The 13,689-nt window shown below is 40.8% G+C and overlaps 1 protein-coding gene across 4 annotated transcripts in view; it reads left to right on the top strand.

Annotated features, from left to right (window-relative positions):
- GPM6B (glycoprotein M6B) overlaps window positions 1–9,684 on the top strand; it is a 37,539-nt gene extending 27,855 nt beyond the window's left edge. For 2 of the 4 annotated variants that reach the window (XM_028130278.2, XM_008154913.3), the window contains 3 exons: window positions 2,099–2,172; window positions 4,011–4,076; window positions 7,592–9,684. In XM_028130278.2, the coding sequence (XP_027986079.1) occupies window positions 2,099–2,172; window positions 4,011–4,076; window positions 7,592–7,741 (290 nt within the window). In that variant the 3' untranslated portion in view covers window positions 7,742–9,684. Of the gene's footprint in view, window positions 1–2,098; window positions 2,173–4,010; window positions 4,077–5,870; window positions 7,202–7,591 lie in introns of those variants that run through there. The other 2 variants (XM_008154917.3, XM_008154914.3) reach the window with 1 other exon arrangement.
- The last annotated feature ends 4,005 nt before the right edge of the window (window positions 9,685–13,689 follow it).

The raw sequence follows: 13,689 nt of genomic DNA, 5'->3' as shown, positions 1-13,689 counted from the left end.
GCCCCGTTTTCTGAATAGAAAAATCATTAGTGTCTTAGTTGATAAAGGGTGCCATTTAAAATTTTGTTATGTTTTCAAGAAAGTAGCAAAGATTTTTTAATGATAAGCTACTTCATAATGCAATTGAATAAAAAAAAGACGATGTCCACTATGAAAAGTTGACATATTTTTTTTCAATTTTTTATCATCTTACTTTCCATCCAAAACATTGCATGCCCTGTATAATCCAACTAATCTGTATGTCCAACTCTTCAAAGCAGGTCTTTTTAAAATGACCAATTGCTTAAACTTCATCTATACTGAAAAACACAACATAAAATCCAAATGTATTTTAAAGCCATGAGAACATATTCTGTAACAGCCGGCAAGTTCAAACATGTTTTCAAATGAATGGGATTATCCCAATAAGAAGCTACGGTTGGTTCATTTTGACACACCACAGAAGGGGCCATTGCTGTGCCTGTCAATTAATTTGAGACTTGATTTCCCTGCTGAGTGAGAAGGCAACATCCCCTATGTATGGAGTTTAATTAGTGTTTCTAGCCAGGATGGCAGAAATCCTGTTCTTGGCAGAAACAACCAGGGGAAAACAGCTTTTCATTAGCACCGAAGAGGAAGTAACTGTTCTTTCAAGAGCTTTGAGAGAGAGAGATGACTAGCATTTCATTTTTGTTGCTTGTTTTTCCCGTGTGACTTATCCTCAGCCTCTTACCTTACGATATAATAGGAAATTTGTCTTAAATTGCCCATCAGCCTAATAATCTCTTCTCATAAAGACCAAGGCTCAACCACACTGTTCTTTTTGATGGATTGAAAACAGAGCTTTAAAAAAAAAAAGAGCCTAAAGTTGATTTTTAAAGTATTTGTAAATGAATGTCTTAATGTATATCATTTCCTTATTCTTAAATATTTTCACTACACATTTTTGGTCATTGGTAATCATCTCTTTGGTCTATATTTGAAATCACTGGTTCCACTGACAATTTAGGGACTTGTCATTTCCCATTCTTCTGAAGCATGAAGACTTATTCTTGGCCCACAGCAAGGATGGAGGAAATAAGGATTGTTTTAAAATCCTCCTTCCTTACCTCCTGGGGAAGTGTAAATTGAGCTGAGTTCAATATTTAAGCATGCACCTGCTCATTACTGGCAAAAAAGAGCAGCATCCCCCAATGCACAATGTCGCCGCAGGGAGGAGTTCGGGTTAGTGAGAAAGACCACGGACTGTGCTAGCCACACTCTCTGTGATAAAGGTCAGTGTTTTCAATCCCAAAGTATTTCCAAAACATTTGTAAAACACAATAAAAATGGCCCAGCCGGTATGGTTCAGTGCTTGAGAATCAACCTATGAAACCAGGAAGTCACTGTTCCATTTCAGGTCAGGGCACATGCCTGGGGTTGCAGACTCTATCCCCACTAGGGGGTGTGCAGGAGGCAGCCAATCAATGATTCTCTCTTATCATTTATGTTTCTCTCTCTCTCTTCCTTCCTCTCTCTGAAATAAAAACATTTTTTAAAAAACATAATAAAATGAATATAAAAGCAAAGACATACAAGATACAAGTCCGAATTATTTAACAAAAACAAATTACTCTGGCAAACTGCCATGAATCTTTCTGAGCACAGACTCTCAATTTCAGAACGTATCTCATGGCAAACCACTAAAAAAGAGCCTGAGTAACAAGGTCAAAGACCAAGGAAACATGAGGAAATGGACTTGACCTCAGCATGATGAAATGCTTTATGGGGCGGGGGGGTCCTGCTGGAGCTGCTCAACTATAATTCATAGATACATAGGACGGAAAACTTCACTTTGAAAATAAATTTTTACAGATATCAGCTCAAGTAAACAAAGCATAATTTGTAGAAAAATAGTATCAGGTTAAGTCTCTTAGACTAGTTGACTTTACTCATGTACAATTGGGACTTAATAATTATTCCAAAAGCCTGTTTTGCAGAGGGTAGGTGTGTTTATTATTGATGAAGAATATGACCTACAACGGTACTGTGATTGGCTTCCAAAGTGGTAAGGACGGGAGAGCAGGAAGCATTGTAGTTTGCGCCAACACCTAACTCTCTATTGGGACTCACTTCACAGGTATCATTCCTTGGAATGCTTTCCCAGGAAAAATATGCGGCTCCGCCCTAGAGAACATCTGCAACACCAATGAGGTAAACCATTCTCCTGTCAGAGGCTCACAGATGATCACAGCAAAACAGAGTCCATTCTCCTGGGGAGCAAAAGCAGGAGGGATGGCTCAAATGCTGTCAAGGAAAGACCTTTTTGCAGACTTTTAAAGAGTGAACTGTATGTAATCAGTACTCAACCACTTTTGACCTAAAAGATGGCTCTTTCACTCGGTCCACCCTTTCAGTGAGGATCTTAGCAATCAGAAAGCTTTCTCTTTCTGTAACAATTTGGAAGTGACCCCAATCTTGCAAATCTGAAAATATAGACTCTTCTCTTTCACCTTCAGATAGTTTTTCAAATTAGAACATTTGTCACAGAACAAGTGTAAATTAATTTTCAGGGGAAAGTTTCCCTGCATTTGTATGTTAAGTCAAAAGTTTAGAAATCAAGTCACAGTTAAGTCATTTACATTTCCAGAGTGATTGCTGTTAATTCTAGGGCACCCTTAATTGGCACTAAATCCTAACACTCTTCGCTTTAAAACCTCTGCCCCTAGAATATTCTTCAGGCATTGGTTTTAAAACTCTTAAATGCACCAGTAGAAGCTTGCATGTATAAGAGAACCCTAATGTGCTTTTAGAAATCCATCAGTTACCAAAATAATGAGCCCCTGCCGACCTGGCTGGTCGGTGTGCATATCCAGTGTGGAATGGCTCAAGGCAGGGGCTCCCAACCTTGGCTGCATGTTGCAGTCATTGAGCAGCATTATAATATACTGATGGCTGAGCCCCAGCCTCCAGATACTCAGCTTTAATTGGTCTAGGGATGTGGTCGGCAAACTGCGACTCTCGAGCCACATGCGGCTCTTTGGCCCCTTGAGTGTGGCTCTTCCACAAAATACCACGGCCTGGGCGAGTCTATGTTGAAGAAGTGGTGTTAGAAGAAGTTGAAGTTTAAAAAATTTGGCTCTCAAAAGAAATTTCAATTGTTGTACTGTTGATATTTGGCTCTGTGGACTAATGAGTTTGCCGACCACTGGTCTTGGGCAGTGGTTCTCAACCTTTCTAATGCCTCGATCCTTTAATACAGTTCCTCATGTTGTGGTGACCCCCAACCATAAAATTATTTTTGTTGCTACTTCATAACTGTCATTTTGCTACTGTTATGAATCGTAATGTAAATATCTGTGTTTTCCGATGGTCTTAGGCTCTACAGCAGCGGTTCTCAACCTGTGGGTCAACCTGCCTCCCGCACATCCATCCATCCATCCTCCCTCCCTCCCTCCCTCCCTCCCTCCCTCCCTCCCTCCCTCCCTCCCTCCCTCCCTCCCTCCCTGCCATCTATCTATCCTTCCTTCTTTCCTTCCATCCTTCTTTTCTTTCTTTCTTTCTGGAAGGAAGGAAAGAAGGAAGGGTAGATAGATGGCAAGGAAGGAAGGAAGGAAGGAAGGAAGGAAGGAAGGAAGGAAGGAAGGAAGGAAGGAAGGAAGGAAGGAAGGGCAGGAGGCAGGTTGACCCACAGGTTGAGAACCGCTAGCAGGGTCGCTTAAGACCATCGGAAAACACAGATATTTACATTATGATTCATAACAGTAGCAAAATGACAGTTATGAAGTAGCAACGAAAATAATTTTATGGTTGTGGGTCACCACAACATGAGGAACTGTATTAAAGGGTCGCGGCATTAGAAAGGTTGAGAACCTCTGGTCTAGGGCATCAGAAAGTTTAAAAACCTGCCAGGTGGTTCCAACTGGGCTGGACGCGAGTGCACACTTATACCCAGCCTTGTGAAAACAGAAAGATGATGCAGCATGTTGGAACGGGAGTAGGCCACTTAATTAAACACAAAATGCTCATGTTGCTGCCCTCTTCTTTCCTAGTTCTACATGTCCTATCACCTGTTCATTGTGGCCTGTGCCGGAGCTGGTGCCACCGTCATTGCCCTGGTGAGTAAGGGCCTGAGGACTGGCCTGGTCTAGCTCCCCCTCCCAGCAGTCTCTGTAACGACAGGTTTCCCTTCCAGGAAACACTGCTAGGACTCAAGGTGGGTTAAACTTCACCTGTGTAAACCTACCGCATGTCTAGATCACAGGGTGTACTAATTGGCTGTCCTGGCACCAATTGTAGGTAATGTAAATTGTATTCTGTGGGAAGAAGAGAGGGTACCAATACCTGGAATACCTGTTAACTAGGACGGGAACATTGCAATGTGGTTTATTCAGCCCTTACTTTCATGACTTCAAGCATGGATAAATGGTCACATGAGGAAATGTGCATCTATACATACACACTTGCACCATTGATCTTGTTGTGCACAGAAGGTATGCTTAATAAAGTATTCTCAACACAGAATTAACAAACACAGAGCCATTGCTCCTTGGGGAAATACAGGATTAGGTTTCTGCGAGCCTCTGGTCACAACAGTTTTTGTCAGACCAATCGAATACAGAAGCCTGATTTGTATGATCCTGTTCAAAGACATGATTTATTTTTTAATATATTTTATTGATTTTTTTTTTTTTACAGAGAGGAAGGGTGAGGGATAGAGTTGGAAACATCGATGAGAGAGAAACATTGCTCAGCTGCCTCCTACACACCCCCAACTGGGGATGTGCCCACAGCCAAGGTACATGCCCTTGACTGGAATTGAACCTGGGATCCTTCAGTCCGCAGGCCGACGCTCTATCCACTGAGCCAAACCCGTTAGGGCAAAGACATGATTTATTAACATTGAACTCCTGGCCAACAGCACTATGCCTCATACCCAAATGAAACTCATTCAGTACATACATCTTCAGAAGGCACCTCACAACCTTCTTGCACTTAAAAACACTATACAGCACCTGGAACAGGGAACATTTAAAGAGTGAAATCATAAGAATGCAAAGAACATGGCACTAAACAGATTGCAAAAAGGACACTTGTGCTCAGACAGAGCTGGAACAAGAAGGCAGTGTTACCTCGGTTGATCTCCACTGGGAGACGAGACTTTTTCACCACTCTACACATGTCCACGAATACTGTGGAGGTGTTATGAGTGCTGATGTGGGGGTTACAAAGACATTTTAGTATGTAGGCAAATTCGAAAATATGGCATCTGTGAATAATGAGGATTAACTGTATAAACACAAACAGGTGTGTGTGTGTATGTATGTATGTATGTATGTGTACACTGATATGTACTTTGGGAGGGGTTGGTTTGTGATTTCAAGAAATCTAAGATTGGTGAAGCAAGGGGGACATCTCATCAGCTCAGAAATGAGTCATTCCCAAGTTTTCCATCCCTGAAGTCATCCCTTCCCATGACAGCCCATGAAAAGAAAGTGCCTGTTAACTCACAGTGTGACCCATTTTCTGGGCTGCTGCCAGCTCTCTCGGCTTAACAACAGGCAGGAAAGGACCAAGTGCTCCTGAGTAGACCGTTTTGGAAAGATGACGGGAAACAGAGCAGTTAGCTTCATCGAATGCTATTGACCCAGAACTGTATCTTGTCATTCTTTAAACATGCCCTAGTCTTTTTAATAAACATACCGAGGGCCAAGCTGAAGACTGATGTGGTGTAAGTGCAATGAGAAAAGGTTTGTGTGCGCTAGATGTGAGAATCGCCTGTGGTGATTATAAATGGGGAAAAGAAACACCGTAGGCTGAGTTGGCACCCCTCCCCACCCAAGTTTAGAAGTGTCGTGGCACTGGCCCTCACTGCCTATATCTTACTGTCCTGTTTTGTTCTCTTCCACCAGCTGATCTACATGATGGCTACTACATATAACTATGCGGTTTTGAAGTTTAAGAGTCGGGAAGATTGCTGCACTAAATTCTAAGTTGCATGAGGCCCATAAGGAGCGTTAGAGAGCTGTACGATGTAGCAGGAACATCACTGACACCCAGACTAAAGCAGAATCTAGGCTTCTGCAGTTTCGCACCAGTAATTTGTAAATAGCTTTAGTCGACCCATTCTACATGGGAGGTTAATAAGATGACTTACCGTACGTGAATTACAAAATTATGAGATCTGGCTATTTCCACATTTTGAAAAGGATTCAGTTATTTACTGACATTGCTCAGCACCCATTAAAAATTAATTTTCTTGAACTAAAACTTTAAACAATATCGCTAAGTGAAGTATTAAAACTCTGAAATACCTGCATTTTCCGTTATTTTTACTGGCTTGGTAACCAAGTTCAATGGCGAAAATGAACACAGGGCCGAAGATGAAATGGAAGAAAACTGGCTTAGTCTGGATTTTGTTTTGTCAGACGCCTTCTGAAAAATATTTTATAAATATATTTTAAATTTAAAAATGTTTATGGTTCACTATCAAATAAGTCCCCTCAAATAAGTCAGGTGAAAATTTGAAGTAAAATAAAGGCCACCCATTTGTTTTCTCTGAAAAAAAGGATTTATGTGAGTTTTTTGTTTTTTAACATAACACAATCCTTTTCAGAGCCCACAAAATTGATAACCTTAAGTTGTTGTTTGGTAAGTAGTAACTGATTCCTCAAAGCCAGTTCTCAAACTGCACGTGAGATTTTTTTTTTTTAATTTTAGAGAGAGGAAGGGAGGAAGAAATAGAAACATCAATGATGAGAGAGAATCATCTATTGGCTGCCTCCTGCATACCCCCTGTACTGGGGATCAAGCACACAAGCAGGGAATGTGACCTCCTGGTTCATGGGTCGGTGCTTAACCACTGAGCCACACCAGCCGGGCACACGTAAGATTTTAATGGGAAGAGAAATTGTTCCTGGATCTGAAGGTCTCAAGTATGTTGAGAAGGAAATATAAGGAACTTGAGATGTAGATTTTGCAGGAAAGATGAGGAAAATAAATGGGAAAAAAAGTGTTGACCACATCAACTATCAAGAATGCCAATATGGATTTTTACATTTTTGAAATGAAATAATGGCAGTTATAAAATGGAAAATGTAGTTTTACTACTAAAAATTTGTTAACAGCGACTGCATGCTTTGCTTATAGTTCTTAAGTTTGGTTTTGACATTCACTTAATTTTTCTATGTTAAATATGTAGCTTTTTATTACTTACTAAAAATAAACATTGTTCAGACTTTTAGGCCTTTTGGGTAATTGATTTTTGTCCGATAGCAAAGATCTTTGCACCGCACTTACTTAAAAATAACCACATTTCTGAACTTCTGTATCGGTTTTTAAAATTACTCTCAAAATGGTAAAAGCACCCTCTATGTGTTTTATTTTTGCCTTTTCTTAATAACTTTGACTATTTTTTTCAAGTGCATTATGTCTGGATACTAACTTTTCTTCTGCCTTTTAATATTGACTCTGCTAGAACATGCTCTCAGTATCTGATGCCTCTGATTGCAGAATGAGTATTAATATGGAATAACCCTCTCCCTTTCTTACAGTAAAGTCCGTCTAATCTACCTAGCAGCTTGCTTTGCCTCTGACATGCTCACTAGCCATCATGCTCACCCTTCTTTTCCAGATCCACTTCCTCATGATACTGTCTTCTAACTGGGCTTACTTAAAGGATGCCAGCAAAATGCAGGCTTACCAGGATATCAAAGCAAAGGAAGAACAGGAACTGCAAGATATCCAGTCCCGCTCAAAAGAACAACTCAATTCTTATACATAAACGTTTGCCAGAGTGCTTCCGTCGACACATTGACAGCTGTGACAAATCATCAGACAGCTGCTCCGCAGTACAGATGTGTTTCCCACCAAACAAACTCACGTAGAACTACAAACACTTCACTGTCTATCTCAAGCTGCTGGGATGTATTTCTAGGAAAACCCTCCAGTAGGTAAACCTTTTCCTTTAGAACAGATACAGGAGGTTTCATGTTAGCCATTTTAAAAGGCAACACTTTTGACAAAATGATTGTTCATCTTTTTGAAATTTGTGGCATGTTCACATTTATTGCTAGAGCAATCCTACCAAGATAGGAATTGAGAATATGGCATACACCTTGATAGGAGCCCATGATGTGCCAGCACCGAGGGATGGGACCATAAATTCATGTATGTCATCTGTCCCTAAATAGATGTACCTAATAGGGAATAAAATGGAACTGGTGTGAAGTTCCATTTCTGACAGCCAACATTTATTAAACAGTGGCTTCATCAAAGATAATATGATTCTTACAATTGATTAGGACACCTTAACTTTATGATCCAATCAGAAATCTTTTTTCAATAATGCTGAAATGTGCTACTATAATTCTGCTATAACTACCATTAAAGAAGCTGAATTCTGACTCCTTGACAAGCTTTCCAGAATCAATTTTATAAAAGACTTCATTTTAATAAAATGACCCATTTGTCATCATTCTTCTTGGGAAATAAATGTCATCTCAGCCTTAATGAGTATTTGCTGTAAATTTCTAAGAACTTGCATCACAACGGAGATCCAAAATCCTTCATAGAATTTTTTTCCACAAATGTTTTTCTTAATTAAGAAGTGTTACCTTATTAAAATGACCACCATTCTAAACCATTTCTATGTGGTCTGAAAAGTGAGTTTACAGTTTCATACCAACTATCTAAAACCTAATTACAAATAGACCACAGACCTCCTACTTTTATAGACTTGAATACGTAAGTAATTTAAATTAGGGTAGGTATTTCACTTTTTCTTATCTAAATCTTAGTTTCCTGGAATAATCAAAGTTCCATGTTCAGCAAAAAAAAACAACTGCTTGAGTTTAAGCCATTTTCAGAAGAAACTTGCCTTCTAAATCATTGTGTACCAGAACATTAAGTGACTATAGGTATTGGATATTAGTGATGGTAAACTTTGTGTTGTTCTTTATTAAATGATACATATAACTGTTGGGTGCATCCGTGCTTTTTAAAGGGGACTGCATAATATAGGGTTAACTATGTATATTCATGTTAAGAATTAACTTGTGGTTTGGCTATTTTCCTGGATTTTAAAACATATACATGTGCAGAACTGTATTGCAATGAAAGGAAGCATAACTTTATCAATATGCTATTAAAATTGAACATCAAGTATATTTCATTTGGATTCTTTCAGTTGTGGTTGTTAATGCCTAAACATGCCTATTCGGACCTTGACTATTTTTTTTAGTGGGAGCAGCTCTCCCCGTGTAGAACGGCTGTTCCGGACTAGCTTGGTGACGTGCTTTCTGTTGCATGGCAGACTTCGATATTTCCTCCGGCGGTGCAGGTGCCATTAGAGTCCAGTGTTCTGTAGAAGCGGTGTCTAAAGCCTAATTTGACTTTTCTAATTCTGGTGGCTACTACCAAGAATGTTTGAAAGTTTTGTTTAAGTGGTCTAATATTTTTTATGTAAAGAGCATTAAATTTTGCTATGTATAAATTTTTGTAACCTAACAGTGAATCAATATTTTCTATCAGTGCCAAGGGCTTCCTGTAGTTCTATTCCAGTGTTATAATAAATATTTGTAGATAATAGTCAATACTTGTGTATGCTTATTTTAAAGATCTATTTAGGTGGAAATAGTTGTGGATGTACTAAGAGAAATGAAATAAAATTATAGCTTCATTCAGTTGCCTTTTGACATATATAAATATTCTCTTTGTCCGTCTTCAGTATGGTGTCATTTTTAAATAGTATGCATGATCAAGATTTTACATTCATATGAAATCCAGCTTATAAGAGAGTGCTATGTTTCATTTCTGACAAATCTTTTAAGGGGGAACAATTTGAGAAAATGACCTCACCCACTAGGGTGTATTTACATAGAGTACCATTAACACTTTACAGTTCGTTGTGAAAAATATAGACATTTTCTGACTAGCTTCAATAAATGAAAGCAATATACCTATGGGATGAACACAAAACTTAACTTAGAGGCAAGTATAAGAACAACCTGCATAAGGGTCCATATGTCATTGGCTAGTTTACAAACCTGGGGTATAGAAGTCTACTGAAAGAAGATTTATTGGGGAATATTTAAAAATATCTAGTGTTTTTTCTTTCCTTGTTAATCCTCACCCGAGGATATTTTTTCCTTTGGTTTTTACAGAGAGTGGAAGGGAGGGAGAAGGAGAAACATTGATGTGAAACAGATACATTGGTTGCCTCCCACACACGCCCGGATTGGGGCCAGGGATCGAGCATGCAACCCAGGTATGTGCCCTTGACCATGAATGGAACCCCTGAACCTTCAGTCCGAGGGCAATGCTCTAACCACAGAGAATCACCAGCCAGGGCTAGAGCTAACAGTATTTTATAAAGCAGCAGAGCTAAAACTGTTACTTAAGATTTCATTTTATGATGTTTCAAATGACTTCTGTCAGCATGATTATACATTTGGATTTCCTCCCTCTGACTTTTCTTAATACGAATCAGCTTTTTGCCTCCAGATAACTACCCTTCATTCACAATCAGTAGGAGACCAAATCAGGAGCCCAATTAGTTTGCTGTTTGTCACACTATACTTCATATCTTGTTAATGTAGCATTTGTGTAATTATTTCATAAGTTACATGAATCACCTGAATAAATGTGTAAATCATGGCTAGATAAGATCACTTGCAGTCTCTATTATCAACAGTAATCCTGCCACAAATGTGAAAACCTTTAGCGGATGGAGCTGAGATGTTTCCATTTCTCTAGCTATACCTTGTGAAATAACTTTTAAGAGGTGAAAAGAAAGTCAAAATTTTAGGGGAGGGGCCCACTCATTTAAAAACCCAATAAGTGCCTGGCCGGTGGGCTCAATGGTTAGTGTGTTGGCCTGTGCACCAGAGGGTCGCAGGTTTGATTTCCGGTCAAGGGTATGTACCTGGGTTGCAGGTTCAATCCCCAGCCCTGGTCAGGGTGTGTTCAGGAGGCAACTAATCCATGTTGTCTCTCTCACATCAATGTTTTTTTCTTTCTCCCCCTTCACCCCTCCCTTCCACTCTCTTCTAAAAAAAAAAAGCAATGGAAAAAATATCTTTGGGTGTGGATTAACAAAAAAAAAATCATGAAAAAGAAAAATCAGCAAGCAAAAATACTTTGTCTACTAAAAAATGAGGACCAAAATTCCATAATAAAAATTTGGAAAAAAAACTTTTAGAACTTAATGCTATGCTAGCCACAATATTAGAAAATTTAAGAGACAATCCACTTGGCTATTTATATCTTTTCCTAAACAATGGCACCTTTCTCTAGCTAGTGGAAGGCTAATTTGTTCCCAGATGTTTGTAAAAAATTATAGATGTTACTTAAGGTAACTTTTCAAAATAAATATTTAGGATAAATAAAACTACAGAAAGTTTTGAGGAAATAAAAATGCAAATAAAAGTCAGGTTTGACAAAGAACATTCTTTTTCTAAACTGCCCCACTAATCTTCCTCACTGTTTTGATATTTAAACTACTGTGCCCTGACTGATAAGGCTGTTGATTGGAGCATCATCCCATACACCAAAAGATCTCAGGTTCGATCCCCTGGTAAGGACTCATGCAGGAGGCAATTGACTGGTTTCACTCTCACATGGATGTTAAATATGTAATACACACACACACACACACACACACACACACACACACACTAGGGGCCCGATGCACAAAATTCATGCACTGGGGGGGGGGGGGGGTCCCTCAGCCCAACCTGCCCCCTCTCACATACTGGGAGCCCTCAGGGGATGTCTTACTGACGGCTTAGGCCCAATCCCCACGGGAAGCGTACCTAAGCCACAGTCTGGCCTCCCTTTGTGGGAGGCAACCGGGCTGGTCAGGGGAAGGCACCAGCCCCATCACCCTGCTGCTGCAACCACTGCCAGTCACCACAGCCACAAGGTGTTTTCATCAACACGGACTCCAGTCCCTTCACCAAGAAAAAATGACAACTTTCTTTAGGCATTTTCAAGATGTGTCTTTCATAGGATATTCCTTCCTTCCCTCCCTCTCCTCCCTCTCCTCCCTCCCCTCCCTCCCTCCTTCCTTCAATCCTCGCCTAAGGATATGTTTCCATTGACTTTTAGAGAATGTGGAAGAGAAAGGGAAAGACAGAGAGAAACATCCAAGTGAGAGGAACACTTTGATTGGTTGCCTCTTGCATCTGGGCCCTGGCCAGGGAAGAGCCTGCAACTTGGTACATGCCCTTGATCAAAATCAACCCAGACCCTGCTGTGGGCAGGCTGAGGATCTATCCACTGAGTCAAACCAGCTAGGGCAGGATATGACATTTCTTAGCCCTCTAGCAGTGGACCTTCGTTTTTTTCTCCAGAAGTGTGGTGAAAAAACCCTAGATCACCTTTTTGGATTCTTATTACCCAAGTTACTAAGAATATTACCAGTGGCATACAGGAAGCTTAGCCAATGTGCAGTCAGAAAAGGTGTTTCCTCTATAGTTCACACCAATCACAGGCTGTGCCCTGCCCAGGCCTAAAGCCTCTGTCCAAAGCTTTAGGCCTGGGCAGGCCCCTCCAGCTCCCTGTGATCGCAGACACCGCCCATTGGGCAGGGGACCCCAGCTCCCTGCAATCCACCACAGGAGCAGACCCCCTCACACAGGAGCTCCCCACTGGTGCCCAAGGCCAGAAAAGCCTCCAGCGGAGGCTTTCCCGGCCTTGGGCTTGGCCCCACCCCAGCCTCCCTGCGATGGATCGAAGGAGCCGACCCCCAGTTGCCTGTGATCCATCGCAGGCTCCCCGCTGGTGCCCAAGGGGGTCCGCTCCTGTGATCCGTCGCAGGGAGGATAGGGTGTGGTCAAGCCCAAGGCCGGAAAAGCCTCCTGCGGATGTTTTCCTGGTGGGCGTGGCTTGTGGGCGTAGCAAAGGTATGGTCAGTTTGCATATTACTCTTTTATTAGGTAGGATATATATGTAAACATTATTGTACCCACCTGGGGAAGATTTAAACAGAGACTCAGGGGGTCCTGAGGAGGCAGAAGCAGGTGAGGCAGCAGGGGCAGCTGCAGGGGGTCTTGCATCTCAAAATCTGTATTCTTAGGCATTCTAGGTAATGTGCCATCTGAAATGCTACATGAGAAATGACTTACTTTTCTTTAAATAAAACCTGCCTTGAGATAGAGTATTAAAAATGCTTAGAATTTAAGTTGACTGGAAAAAAAATGAAGCTATCAAACCCCAAGCTAGAAAGCCAAGTATACGATGAGTTATTTAAATAAGAGCTTTGAAAATAAAAGACAGGGAGAAAACTGGATAGTGACATAAAGTATTAAGAAGTTGCCTGGGGGTTTTGGTCCAATATGGTGAAAACAGCATTCCTGAACTACTCTCTCCCATGGATACACCGAATGTACCCACTATACACATACGTTTTTCTCAAAGAAATCCAAAAAAAAGCTGAGCTCTTATACATGCAGCGAACAAGAAAATAGGCCCGTCGAAACAGGAAGGACAGTGTGAGACATGGTCTCACCATAAACCCCATCCCCAGCACACCACCATACAATCAGGACGGGACCCCTGACCCCGTGGTTCTCCTGAAGAGCAAAGGATTTGCACCCCATATCTAGTGCCCCAATTTTTAAGACCCACCTGAAATGGGTTCCCAAACACCTCACTCTTAAGGCCAACTGGGCTTATGGCCATAAACACCACAAGAATATAACATACAAAGAAAACAGTTCTAAACCAGCT

The sequence above is a fragment of the Eptesicus fuscus genome, chromosome 1 (genome assembly GCF_027574615.1).
Source record: "Eptesicus fuscus isolate TK198812 chromosome 1, DD_ASM_mEF_20220401, whole genome shotgun sequence".
Classification (NCBI taxonomy): Eukaryota; Metazoa; Chordata; class Mammalia; order Chiroptera; family Vespertilionidae; genus Eptesicus; species Eptesicus fuscus.
This window is presented reverse-complemented; position numbering and strand designations above follow the sequence as displayed.